The sequence below is a fragment of the Ursus arctos genome, unplaced genomic scaffold, assembly GCF_023065955.2.
Source record: "Ursus arctos isolate Adak ecotype North America unplaced genomic scaffold, UrsArc2.0 scaffold_34, whole genome shotgun sequence".
Classification (NCBI taxonomy): Eukaryota; Metazoa; Chordata; class Mammalia; order Carnivora; family Ursidae; genus Ursus; species Ursus arctos.
The window spans coordinates 1,556,597-1,570,573 of NW_026623030.1; the positions used below are offsets into that span (position 1 = coordinate 1,556,597).

Genomic DNA, 13,977 nt, shown 5'->3' on the forward strand with positions numbered 1-13,977 from the left:
CCAGGGGGAGCCTCACAGGGACACCAGGCCTGGGGGTCAGCAGGGCTCCAGGGTTCAGTCTTCAGAAGAAAGCACGGATATTCCATCCTACCTCCTTGGGCTGCAAGGTCTCACCCAGGACACTGAAGGACAGGAGTCTTGAGACAGGTAATACTTCACTTGGGAAATGCTAGTCCCCTCAGTGCCCACCAGTGTCCCCAGGGAGCTGATTCCTCTGTGCTGGCCACATCCAGACATGTCCTGACCCCTCACCCTCAGCCTCTCCTTCCGCATCTCCAGAAAGACTCAGAACCAGGGCTATAGCTCCTTTGCTCAGGAGACTTCAGGCGGCAGATGGTAGGGTACAGGGAGACCCTCGTGCCTAGAAGGACCATCCACCAGCCTAGAAGGACCAGCCTCCTTGCGACACTGTCTCCAGAGTGAAGTGGAGTCTCACTACATGAGGCCACAGCTCTGCTCTCTGGGCTGTCCACGCATCAGTACAGGGTCCAGCTCCCTGCTGAGATGATGGCTGTGGCCTCCAAGCTCACCCCACGTGAGAAGACATAACCCTGGGGAGCCTGACAAAGTATGAAGCTCAAACGTGTCTTTTTGAGTCCTGGTGATTTCTCGTGCAAGTCACGGTTTACACGAAACACTGATGAACAATCATAAAGGAAACAAAGTTTTGACAACGCTAAGGGCTGGTCTGTTGTGGGATGGGGGGTGTCAGAGATGACATCACCGCGTGTCGTTAGACTAGAAGTTGTGGTGCATCTCCAGCAGCAGGTGCTTGTTTCACAGGTGGATGCTCAGACAAAAAAACGGTGCACATTCTACTGAGAAAGTTCCACAATCTAATGACATGGGAAGCATGGGATCACGGTGCCTCCAGGGAACCAGGGGGGACCCAACGCAGGAGGGGGAAGGCAATGAGGCCACAGGACCACCATTCCCTGTATCAAGCGTTGTCTGCATCTCTCAGAGGGCCAGGCCCCTGTAAGACACAGAGGGAACCAAGGATAGACCCCAAACAGGGTATTTTCAGATGGTTGTCATGTGTTCAGACACCAGGATGGTAACTGATCCTGGATATTATAGGCCAAGGATGGTTTTTTCCCCGACAGCTGCTTGGAGGAAGCTGGGGGCTCCCCTCTTCCTCCTCAGTCACACGTTCTCACCTCAACACTGGTTTATTAAGTAGGAGCCCCAGAAATGGAGGAAATTTGCATAAGTACTACCAATCACAGTCCCAAGGGCCTGGAAGGGAATAAGAGAGGCTGGGGTGGAGCCCAGCAGTGCTGTGGGTCTCAGGAGGCAGAGCTCTGGGCACATCCACCATGGCCTGGACTCCTCTGCTGTTCCCCATCCTCACTTTCTGCACAGGTGCCATCCCCTGCCCAAGACTGCCCACACGCTCAGCCCCCACAGGATTGAGCTGCTCAGACCAGCACAGACTCAGGATTGGGTCCCTGGGCTGAGCCCCTGAACCTCACACCAACCTCTCCTCTTCTGTCTTTTCAGGCTCCGTGGCCTCCAGTGTGCTGACTCAGTCTCCCTCGGTGTCAGTGTCCCTGGGACAGACGGCTACCATCACCTGCTCTGGAGAGATACTGAGTAAAGCATATACACAATGGATCCAGCAGAAGGCAGGCCAAGCCCCTGTGACGGTCATTTATAAGGACACTGAGCGGCCCTCTGGGATCCCCAACCGATTCTCTGGCTCCAGTTCCGGGAACACACACACCCTGACCATCAGCGGGGCCCGGGCCGAGGACGAGGCTGACTATTACTGTCAGTCCTATGATGATGGTAGTAAAGCTCACAGTGACACAGGCATATGGGGAAGTGAGACACAAACCCCTTCCCCGTCTGTGTCACACTCTCCTTCAGCCCCAGGAGGCCCGTGCACAGAGCAGGGAGCAAGTCTGGCTCAGGTCCCCACATCTGAGGTCCACAGGCTGCCCCGTCCTCACAACCCGCCCACGTGGGCTCTGCTCATGGTGGATCAGCAGAGGATAAGGGTCCATTCTTTTGTAAACATATTCAATCTGTGGCTGTGAGCGCATGAATGACCGAACACGTTAGGAGTAGATATAGAGGACATTTTCCAAAGACCAAACCTTTTACAACTTCCCTGAACGATAATCATATGTTCTGAGATGTATAATTCAGAGAGGAGATTGACAGTGAATTAGGAGGTACAAAAGAACAGAGAGTCACCTTGATGTCACAGCAAGAGACGCTGTTCAAAAGGAAACACAGAGCGTAGCTGGAAAATTGAAGAAAGCCTCAGTGCAGGCAGGAGAGCTTCACTCCAACTAAACGTGTGTAATTGGAGTAACTGAGGAAGACAAGGTGGGGGCAGGTGGTGATTGCAAACATATCTGAAGGGAAAAGTGCCACCAAGTGTTCAAACTGGTGAAACCCGGGAAGCAACATATCCAAGAAGCTCAATGAAGCTCAGACACAGGGAACTTGAAAGACAGCACAGCACACGTCCTGTGAAATTGCTACAAACCAGCGAAGCAGATTCTCTCACGGCCAGAGAGCAGAGTCCTGTGCCCTACAGAGAACCAGCATCGTGGGGGGGAGCACATGTCTCATTACAAGCCATGAGAGCAGGAAAACAGGGGAGCAAAGTCTTCAAACTCCTAATAGAAAATAACTGTCAACTTTGGTCTTTACCCAGGCAGAATGTCATTGAAACGTGAAGACAAAATAAACCCTTCTCAGATGCAAACCTCTCAGAACGGATCACCCGCAGACCTTCAGCACAAGCAACAGTGATGGACGGCCCTCGGAAAGGGGGACAGAGTGAAGTCTAGGTCTACACAAGGACATAAAGAGCATCAGAAGTTATAAGTTCATGGATAAATATAAAAACAATGCTAAAGATTAATGTCTATAAAAGTCAACTGCTTAAAGCAAAAATAAAAGAATGTGTTTGATTTATAATAGAGGTACAAATAATACACACGACGATGAGAGCGGAAATGATGAGGGAGATGAGACCCTGTTATGACATCCTCACCTTGCATGGGAGTGATGCTGGGTCACGGGGAAGAACTGTGATAAAGAAGGAGGTGAGAACTGTAAACTCTGAAGAAACCATTAAAATGAAACCATTTTAACCACAAAGAGTTAGAGCTACTAAGGTGCATGACTTAGGACTGTCCAGAGGGTAAAAATCCAACAGGACATGGGAGTCATGTGCGTGTATGTGTGTATTTGTCTGTGATGCACAGAGAGACAGAGACGTGGGGGAGAGACACTCACGATGAGAATCGGCTCAGACAGTCCTGGGGCGGCAGGTCTGGAAGCTGCAGGATGGGACAGAGGGCTGTGGAATTTGGTCTGAATGATTGAACACATTAAGAGAAGAAGAAAATTAAAGCATCCAAATCAAACTGTTGGAGATGAAAACTATAATATCTCAAATCACAAATACAGGGCTGAGATCAGCAGCAGGCAGGAGAAAATGAAGAAGGTGAGGGAATGTGAAGACACAGCACAGACACGGCAGAGCGAAAGGCACAGAAAGACTTTAAAAGTGAGCAGAGCAGCGCTGAGCATAGGACAATGGTAACAATGTCATGCACATGTCACTGTGAACCCAGGGAGTGAGGGTGGACTGGGGAGGATAAAAAAATATTTGAGGAAGTATTGACCAAAACTGTTCTAAATGTCATGAAAATTCAAAACCTACAGATGCCAAATTCTTGAAAAACACCAAGCAATGATATATGCGGGGAGGGGGGGAACCAACACACCAACCCCCATCAATATCACATTGTTTAAGGCAGAGAAAAATAGACACTGTGAAAAGCAACCAGAGAGGAGAGACACTTGGTTCAGGGGAACAGTGATAAGGATTCGGACAGATTTCCCATGAGCAGAAATGCACACAGAGGACAGTGGATTAACATCCTCCAAATTCTGAGAAAAACAAAGGAAAAGAACCCCCTTAATTCTTTATCCAGGGAGACTATCCTTCAATGATGAAGGCAAAATAAAACAATTTTTCAGCTCTACCAAAGTGACGGAACTGATCACCAGCAGACCCATAACACAGGTAGTAATACTGACTTCCCTCAGGCAGGACGGAGTGATGCCAGAAAGAACCGGAATCTACAAAAAGATTGTAAGAGTCAGAAATGATAACTGCAGGGATAAGTATGGAGAATTTTTCTGATGACTTAACTCCCTTTGAATAGTAAATCACTGTCTACAGCAGATCTACTCACAGCACATGCTGGAATTTATCACGCACCAGCAGTGACGGGTATGACATTCCTACCACAGCGCTGAGAAGAGAGCACGGGAAGTGGGCTCCAATGTCTGATGCTGTCAGGTGGTGTGACGTCACCTGAGTGGAGCCTGTGACGAGTCACAGATGACAGGACAGCAAGGAGTTACAACTAATGAGCCAAACAGAAAAATAAAATGGATCATAACAAAATGCTCCATTACTCAAGAAAGAGATAAATGGAAAACAGGACAGAGAACTCATGGAACATATAGAAAATAAACAGCAATATGGGATCTAATAACCTATGTCTCCACCCACAGTCAGGAAATGGTGTAAATGCCACAATTAAAAGGTAATATTTGTCAACTTGACTTTACCAGCGACAAACAAGTATTAGAAACCTACAGTAAATAAAATGGCATTAAGCCAATTTCAGGACAATATTACCACTCAATTCCGTTCCACAATTCCAGATATGAAAAAAGTCACAGGACAGAGAGAGCATCTAGGAAGATGAACTGAACTCTTAAAAACGCTTAGGATGCAATATTTCATGTCATGTGAATTTGAAACACTCACAAAAATGGAAGCAAAGGATCACAGGGCACATCTCATGAGAACAGTAATGCCCTCACCTCTCCCTCCTCACCCTCAGCCTTTAAGATGTTCAAACACACAGTGACAAGAGCTCCCCTATGCAGCCCAGAGGTGAGCACAGCTCCGTGTGAACCGGATCCATGAAGCCCGACCAGAAGCAGAGATTCTCCCCACCAGCCTGAGAAGGAGCATTTTCACAGGAACCAGCGAGAGCATGAAGGAGGCTTGGTGCAGCCAGCCTCAGCTGTGGGCTCAAGAGACAGAATCTGGAGTGCCAACCATGGATGGACCTTCCTCTGCTCCCCCTCCTCACTCTGCCCAGGTGCTACCATAGCCCCTGCCCACAGGCTCAGCACCCCCAGGACCCTGAGCATGACCTTGAACCTAAGGTCCACCCCGAGATGCTGCAGGAGGCGGGACCCAGAGAATGAGCCCCACGGTGTCACGAACCTGTAGGGCTTGTGTCCGCTACAAGACTCATCTGACCCCAGTACTGTGGCCAGAGACCCCTGTTAGTCCCTCGAACTTGGAGGACAGAGAAGACCAAGCAATAATACAGAGAAGAGCCACCAAGACCCAGGTCAGGTCCCTGCACGGCCAAACAGTCTCCACTGTCCCTACCGATACAACTCTAACCTGGGACATGACCCTGCTGACCCTCCCCACAAGCAGGCTGAGCGGCTCCTTCATAGACCTGCCAGGATAGAGATGGCAGTGAGCCCAGGGACAGAAGCCTGCTGCCCAGCAACCCTCCCTCCCTCCCATCCCGCTCAAGCTCTGCCCTGATGACCGGGATCTGAATCCAGCACACCTGGGCTCCATCTTGGACTCACCTCTTTCCTCTGCTTTTCTGGGAACCTAGTCTTCCTGGACCTCAACTTTATATGCTTGGAAATGGGGAAGATTATACTGATGTGAGAGCACTGTGTTTCTAAATTCAATGATATAAAAACATTGACAGAGTCTAATGAATGAAACAGAGGTTGCAGTGAGTGGGCTTTGGGCTGGGAGTCTCCTGTCTGTCCTCTGCAGAACTCCAAGGAAAGGGGCTCAGCAAAAGTGTGATGTGTATGATGTGAAATCGCACATCCAGGTCTGAATTGCCAGCTTCCCAGTTTCATCCGAATCACCCAAGAGGCTTGTGTAGAAATCCTCCTTCTCCAGACTGCTAGTGCTATGGGTTGTAATAGAAACAGCAGTGGCAGAGATGACAGCAGTAATACTAATAAAGAATTAGGTGCACATGTGAACGTTAGTTCTAGAAGCGTCACCTGTTCCACTGTGACCCAGCGACACTCACTGGAATGCAGGCAGCATCACACTCAATTCATAAATGGAGAGAAAGGGATGCCAATAGGATGTCACAAAGGTTTCCTGACTGGGACCCTTTCAAAACACACTACACGTTACCCCAAACCCACCCTGTTGCAACAGCCAGTGGGACAGGTTAGGGCATTTCAACCCCTGGACAAGAGGCAGAAATCCCACCTGTCCTGCCTCCTTCACCGTGTATGTGACCTTCTATGCTGGGCTGGGCAGTGCAGGGGGGGCACCTGACAGTGGGAGGCTGGAAACTCTGGTCACACCCTTCCTCAGGTGACAGGTGCTGTGGGGTGACCTGCAGGAGGGAAGCTCCTGGTCTGACTCCTCCTCCACCAGCAGGGGGCAGCAGAGCCCAGAAGGAACAGCAGGACAGAGGCTGGGGAACCTTCACAGGGACACCAGGCTTGGGGGTCCGCAGGGGTCCAGGGTTCAGTCCTCAGAAGAAAGTAGGGATGATCCATCCTTATCTCCTCAGGCTCAGGGCCACGACCTGAGGGTCAGACTCATACAGTGTCACCCAGGACACTGACAAGAGTCCTGACACAATGAATAGTTCACCTGGGAAATTCCAGGTACTCACTCCCCACCTAAGGTCCCAGGGAGCTGAGCCTTCTGTGCTGGGCGCGTCCAGAGAAGCCCTGACCCTTCACCCTCTCCCTCTCCATCCCCACCTCCAGGTGGACTCAGACCCAGGGCTGTAACTTCCGTGCTCACGGTGTCTCAGGGGACGGGAGGTGGGGCACTCAGAGCCCCTGGTCCCTGGAAGGAAGGTCTGCAGCCTCCTTGTGAGACTGTCTCCAGAGTGAACTGATTCCCACAGCCTCAGGCCCCATCTCCGATCCCTGTGCTGTCCTTGTTCCAGTGACAGAACCCAGTTCCCAGGAGGGACCCCTGACTCTCCAGTCCCAGAGGTCACTCTGTGTGCAAAGTCGTGACCCTGGGGACCCTCACAGAGACACAGAGCTGGAAGTGAGTCCCACAGTCAGGGGTGGGTTCTGGGACTTTTCATAAATTTACCTGAAACATGGATGAAAAAAGTGAAAGGAATCAGAGTGTTGACAATGCCAGTCTCTGGTCTCCTGTGGGGTGGGGGGTGTCATAGAGACAGAAGCACTGTGTGAAAATAGACCAGAGGTTGTGATGAATCCCCAAGAGCAGGGGATTGTATAACATGTAAATTCCCACACGCACCATATTGAACAAGTGTCAGAATGAGAGTTTTCCATTCTGGTGACATGCCAAGGATGGGACCAGAGTGCAGCTTGGGGACACAGAGGAGACATGAAGTAGGAAGGGTAGGAGATGAGGCCACAGGACCTCCTTTCCCTGAGTCAGGTGTGGTCTGTAGCTCTGCGAGGGCCCAGCTCAGCCCCATGGCCAGGATCCTGAAAGGTCTCCCAGGTGCTGACACAGCTGGTCTGTGCTCAGTGACCATGGGACAGGTGGCCATGATCACCTGTCAGGGAGACAGTATAGAAATCTGGTGTACAGTGGTACCAGCAGAAGCCAGGACAGGACACTGGCTGGTCATATATGGCAATAGGAAGCGTCCCTCAGGGATTCTGTCTGATTCTCCAGCTCCAACTTGGAAGACACGGCCACCCTAAACACCAGCAGGACCAGGGCCAAGGACAAAGCTCACTACTACAGTCAGGTGTGGGACAGTAGTAATGCTCACAGTGGCAGAGACAGACAGGGATGTGAGACACACATCCCTTCTGCACCTGAGTCACACTCTCCTTCAGCCTAGGAGGACTGCAGACAAAGCACAATAGGTCTGGCCCAGGGCCCCAGATCTGAGATTCCCAGACCTGTCTCCCAGTCCAGCCCTCCAGGCAACCTCTGCACCGTGTGGATCAGGAGTGCATGTGCAGGAGGCAGGCTGGGGCTGCCATGTTTTCTTCACTACAGTTTGTTTGGGGTTGGAAGACCAGGCTGGGAGGACCGACAGAGAAACATCAATGGAGATAAAAAAAAAAACCTCAAAGTGACAAGGGGAAGTCTGACCTGTCAGTTGAATAGAATCATTTTTATGTCTCTGTGTGGAAACAGTTCTCCTTTAGAACTGAGACCTCAATGCCAGCAGAATGTAAGGTCATGGTGATAGTCAATAATTTTGCAGCAGGTTACCAGGAATATTAGTGAGTGAGGATGCTCCTAATTCCAACTCTAGATTCCTGGGCCCATGAATGCTGGCTGTGGGAGAAATAGCACCATAAATTGGAAACAGATGCAGTGCAAATATCACCTTCTGAAACATGTTGCCCCAGCCCCACAGGTGTTGTCTCATACCTGGTAAAGTAACTGAGTCTTCAAGAGGACATTAGTCCATTCATTCAAGCCAGCTGTTTCAGAATTGGGGGGTGGGGTAGATGGTAGAACCAGTGAATTCCATGCACATGGGCACATTGCAGCCCTTCATTTGCTGTGAAATACGTACCTTGGACGGAAACCTCCCTGAAATACTACAGTGCGTGAGGCATCCTCTAAGTCCAAGGGTGATAGTTTGGGAGGAACCATTCTAGTCAAAGGAAGCAAGTCCTTGTGTTTATTGTTATCCTAACTGGTCAGGAAGATTTTAAGGCAATACATGCACATCTCAACAAGAGGCACAAACATTCAGATACTAATGTTTCTCCCACAGAAATAAGTCAGAAGTCAGATGGTGGGTCTCTAGGCACTCACCTGTTCTGTGAGGTCCCAAATCTTCTCACTTTCTCTCCCACCAACACTACTATGGAGGCTTTGCTTTGCCTTATTGTTGGCAGCAGACCTCGGGATGGCTGCTGCAGCTCCAGCTAGCACACCTGAGTACAAGAGAAAGAGCACTGCATAAATCTAGTTTGTTTACTTCCTTCACAAGAGCAGAAGTCCCCAAAAAGATCCCCAGCCACATGATACGTCCATGGGCCAGTTTTGGGCCATGGATGGGGTCAATGCTGACCAAGTGGCACCTGAGAATAGCCATAGCGTAGCTTCTAAAAGAATATAGAAGACAAGATGCAGGTAGAAGGGGTTGGAGTCTATATGCTCTGTCAGCAAAGCATGTATGTACATTCTGCTGCTCCTGCCCCAAGATGGAAACTCTGACAACGGGACTGTGTTCTGTTCACACTAATTTCCAGGATGGAATGTCTGCCAGACCAAAGTGGGTCTGAATGAATGCTTGTTAAGTGACTGTTCTCCTGTCTCTGGCTTTGAGGCAATAGTCACCTCTGCCCCAGTTTGGTCCTGCACCACCCACCGGACCAAAGAGGCAGTCCCTGAGTCCTGTGTCCCCTAGTGCCAAGGTCCAACACCACACCACCCCATACTTCAGATGAACCCTGCCTTCTCCTCCTCTGCATGAGCCTGCTCATATTCTCACAGGTAATCTGACATGCTCTTCATCATCTTGGGGCTGGCAGGGACTACTTAGAGAAGAGCAATTTCTCACATGGAGCCAAAAGTCCATAGATCAGGAAATCAGGATCTCAGAAGTGGATTCACAATCTCCACCTGGAGGTAGGTCTTCCCTGCACCTGCAGCCGCCAACATGGAGTGGCCTCCAGGGGGCAGCAGAGATCACCTGGCAAAGTCACCTGGACATGGGGAGGCTCTGGGCATTAGGGGTTCTAACAGGGAGGGAGGGTTCGTCACCACCTGAGACCTAAAGGAAAAGTCATATAGGCTTTCTATAGTGTCGCCTTTACCACCGACATAAAATTCTGACTCCGTGTCCCTCACATCTCTCTCTTCTAGAATTTGCCTCTGTCTCTTGCACAGGTCCAGGATGTCATGCCTCTCCAGCCCAGACCATTTCTGCTAAAACCCAGTCACTGTCAATCCCTGTAAGTCATGGCATCTATCCCAGGAGCTGAGTGCACACTGGGGATACTGAGTCACAGAATCTAGGACCTGTCCTAGGAGCTCTCCCTGAGGACATCACCTACAGTACCTCAATGGTTCCTGCAAAACTCCATGTGTGCTTAGCAAGTGAAGAATTTTCTTCACGTTTGATGGTCACAAACAGGGATCTGGGTAGAAACTGCACTGACCTAAGCCTCTTAAGTTCACCCAGGAGCAAGGAAACTGCACTGACCTAAGCCTCTTAAGGTCACCCAGGAGAAGACATTCGGAACCAACTATGGGACAAGTGGGTGAAGCAGAATCCCCTGGGCTGATGGGAGGTCTGTCTGCAGGGGCCACGCCTCCCTCCCTGTGACCCTTGGGGCTGAGCCTTCTCTGAAACCACAAAGCTTCTCAGCAGAGAGCCTGAGCCCCAAATAATTTGCATAACCCACAGGTGTTTCCAGCAAGGGGATAAGAGAGGCCTGGCAAGGAATGTGCCCAGCCTAGGGCCTCAGGGAGCAGAATCAAGGCACACCTCCACCATGGCCTGGACCCCTCTCCTCCTCGGATTCCTGGCTCACTGCACAGGTGCTGAACTCAGGCTCACACCCACCCAGACCCACAGAACAGTCACAAGGCTGGCCCTGACTCAGAGCTCAGCAGGGCACTGCCTGTGTGGGGCAGGGTGCTCAGGACCCAGCTGCAGGATGAGGGGCTGGAGGGGTGAACTCCCCCCAGTGTGTTCACTGGCTCTGTGTGCGCCCTGAGGGGCTGCACCTGCCAGGGAAAGAGGGTCAGGGTTCTTATTTGTTCAAAGGTTCTATCCACCAGCCTGGCCAGGGGGCCCTGGGGCTGAGACTGATGGGAGAGGTGCCCTCTGTGCCCAGAGTATCCCTGAGTCCAAATCTGGGTGAGGTGGGTGGGGGCTTCCTGAAAACGAGAACTGAGTTTGAAAGCCCACATCTCCTTTTCTCTCTGGCAGGTTCCGTGGCTTCCTATGTGCTGACTCAGCCCCCCTCAGTGTCGGTGACCCTGGGACAGACGGCCAGCATCACCTGTGGGGGAGACAACACTGGAAGTACATACGTTTCCTGGCACCAGCAGAAGCCTGGCCAGGCCCCCGTGACGATTATCTATAACGATAGCAACCGGCCCTCAGGGATCCCTGATCGGTTCGCCGGCTCCAACTCAGGGAACACGGCCACCCTGACCATCAGCGGGACCCAGGCTGAGGACGAGGCTGACTATTACTGTCTATCATATAGTAGTAGTACTGGTACTGCTCACAGTGACACGGACAGATGGGGAAGTGAGACAAAAACTCCTTCCCCGTCTGTGTCACACTCTCCTCCAGCCCCAGGAGGCCACAGAGCATGAACAGGTCTGATCCAGGTCCCCACATGTGTGATCCCCAGGGGTCCCTCTCTCCTCAACCCTCCAGGCAGGCTCTGTACAGGGAGGTTCATGAGTGCATTGAGGGCTGACAGGACCTGGCTGCCCTGCTTGTCTGTCCGGGGTATAAATCCGGGTCAGAGGGCCTGGGTAGATAGAAAGACAGAGAGACTTCCATTTCCGTATTGTGGTCATTGGGAAATATTTTCACCGAACAACCCAAGATTTGAACCCAGAAATTCCCAGCTCAGCTGAGCTCCTGAAACCCTGGTCCATAGCTGTGGGATTCTGAGTGGAGCAGACATATGCAGGGACACTGTGGGGCCACCTACATCCCCTCTTCTGTGAACACTCACCATTCACCCACCCACCCCTGCAGGAGGCCCTGACGGCTCACAAGGGAGCTCCTCACAGTGAAGCACTGTGCTTCAAAACTCTGCCTCCCCAGGTTTCTGCCCCAATTCAGAGAGGTTCAGTTGAATCATGGCCTCAGTCCAACATCCCAAGGGCCTGCCTGGGTTCAGATGTCCTGAAAGGTCCCAGCTTTAGACCTCCCTGCAAGAAAAGACTTCACCTGCTGTCTCACTGTGGGTCCCTTCTCCTTCTGCCCAGTCTGACCTCCCCAACTCCTTCCAGATTTCCTGCACATGCCCTTCTCCATCTCAGAATCTGCTTCCAGGAACCCAATGCAGGATGGCCAGCATCCCTGACAGGGTCCTCAGGGACCTGAGGAGGCCACTGTGTACCCACAAAGCTGGGGTTTCTCCCCCAGGTCATCAATGTGCTTGTCCAATCCCTAGACAGCTCAGACTGTTCCCTGTACTTTTATACAGTGGAAAACGATACAGACACACTAGGTACTCTGGATTTTAAAAGGCAGTTGGAGAGTCACATCCATCTTGATGCTGAATGGGAGACGATGGGGTAGTTGCCGCCACCGGCACAGTGGCCACAAGAAATGCAACCACAGGAGTGAGACATACGATGGGTCCTTCCTCACTTCTACCTCCCAAATCTGCAAGAATCTCTCTTCACTCCCAACCTACCCAGAAACATGGACAGACAACAATTCTGTGAAACACAGCTCAGCCTGTCAACAATGACACTTAATAAGACACTACAGTTCCCCCTCGTCCACATGAAATCTAAGAAGAGCCCCACTAACCTAAACCTGCAAATGAAGAGAATGCTGGCAGCCATGCTTCCACCTAATGTGATAAAACTATCCTGTGAACAATTACAAACATGGTCACCCTTTCCCCACAAGAGGATATACAATACACGTTTGTCTGCTAGTGATCTTTATTTTTCCCCCAGCTTAATTGAGATAAAATGTTAGCTACTGTTAACACATCTGATGTTAGATGAGAATGTTAGATAGACAGGAGAACAAAACAGGTACATTAATATATATCCAAACATACTCATGTCAACATAAGGAATAAACACTTGCTACTTTTATCCTGCTCATTTCTGCCACTACCCTGTGGTCCGTGTGGTGTCTATAACACCTTCCTCGCTGCTCACTCCATATTCCCCTTCCCTCAGCAAATACCTGAGCTAGTCAGGATCCCTCCAGTGGGGACAACCAAACCTTCATTCTGGAAGTTGCATCCATTATCAGACCTGCTGCACTGGACTGTGGTGAACTGATGACTCAATCACAGTCCCAGGAATCTTAGGGGATCTCCTGAATCCCTATACTCGTGCTCACCCCAATTGTGTTGTAGACACACCCAATTGCCCCATGATAGTCATTATGAAACACCCCAGGCAGTGCCCCCTACTTTGAATCGTTGCCAGGAGGAGTCAGAAGGAGCCATGGCACACTCTCCACAACCAGAGCAGGGAAGTCATACTCCTTCCCGCCCACCCTGGTCAACCTCGGCCCCCAAAGACCCCAGGATCTGAACCCAGCACGCCAGGGCTCCACTCCTGGACTTACCCCACTCTTCTCTGCTTTCCTGGGAAGCGAGCCTCTCTGGGGACTCACCTTGCCTGCTGTGAAATGGGGAAGCTTATATTGCTATGAGAAACACTTGTTTTCAAATTAAATGATACAAAATATTGAAGAGTTTAATCAATTCGGTGGATGCAGTGGGGTCTCAGTGAGTTAACCTTGGTGTTGGAGGCTCCTGTCTGACTCTGTGGGTTCACAAGGAAAGGTTTTTAGCTACTCTGTCACCATTATCATGTGCAATTGTATCCACGTCTGAGTGAGCAGATTCCCAATTCACAGACAGGTAGTTCAAAATCCTCCCACACCAAAAACCAGATGTGACTTGTAATAAAAATAATAGTAGTAAAGATAGCACTAATAAGAGTTAAATAAAGGTTTGCCTCCTCAACTGAGCTTAGCTCCAGAAGCATCACCTGTTGCTCTGATGACCCAACTACACTGATGGGGATGCAGGAAGCATCGGTCCTGATTCCTAAATACGCAGGAATCTGCTGGCTGTGGGACATCACACAGGTTTGTCTGCACCCTGACCCGTTTCAGATGCACTCCACTGTCCCCTGCACTCTCCCTGTTGTATGAACACAAGGGACCAGGCCAAGGCATTTCAACCCTGGGACAAGTACAGGAATCCCACCTGTCCTGC

The 13,977-nt window shown here is 50.7% G+C and overlaps 2 gene segments (V, D, J or C); both read left to right on the forward strand.

Annotated features, from left to right (window-relative positions):
- The first annotated feature begins 1,288 nt into the window (after positions 1–1,288).
- Positions 1,289–2,042, forward strand: LOC123000433 (immunoglobulin lambda variable 3-25-like). The segment is given in 2 exon segments: positions 1,289–1,365; positions 1,504–2,042. Coding segments are annotated over 2 exon segments (585 nt in total).
- An 8,458-nt stretch (positions 2,043–10,500) lies between these two features.
- LOC130542425 (immunoglobulin lambda variable 3-1-like) lies at positions 10,501–12,084 on the forward strand. The segment is given in 3 exon segments: positions 10,501–10,570; positions 10,965–11,291; positions 12,011–12,084. Coding segments are annotated over 3 exon segments (447 nt in total).
- The last annotated feature ends 1,893 nt before the right edge of the window (positions 12,085–13,977 follow it).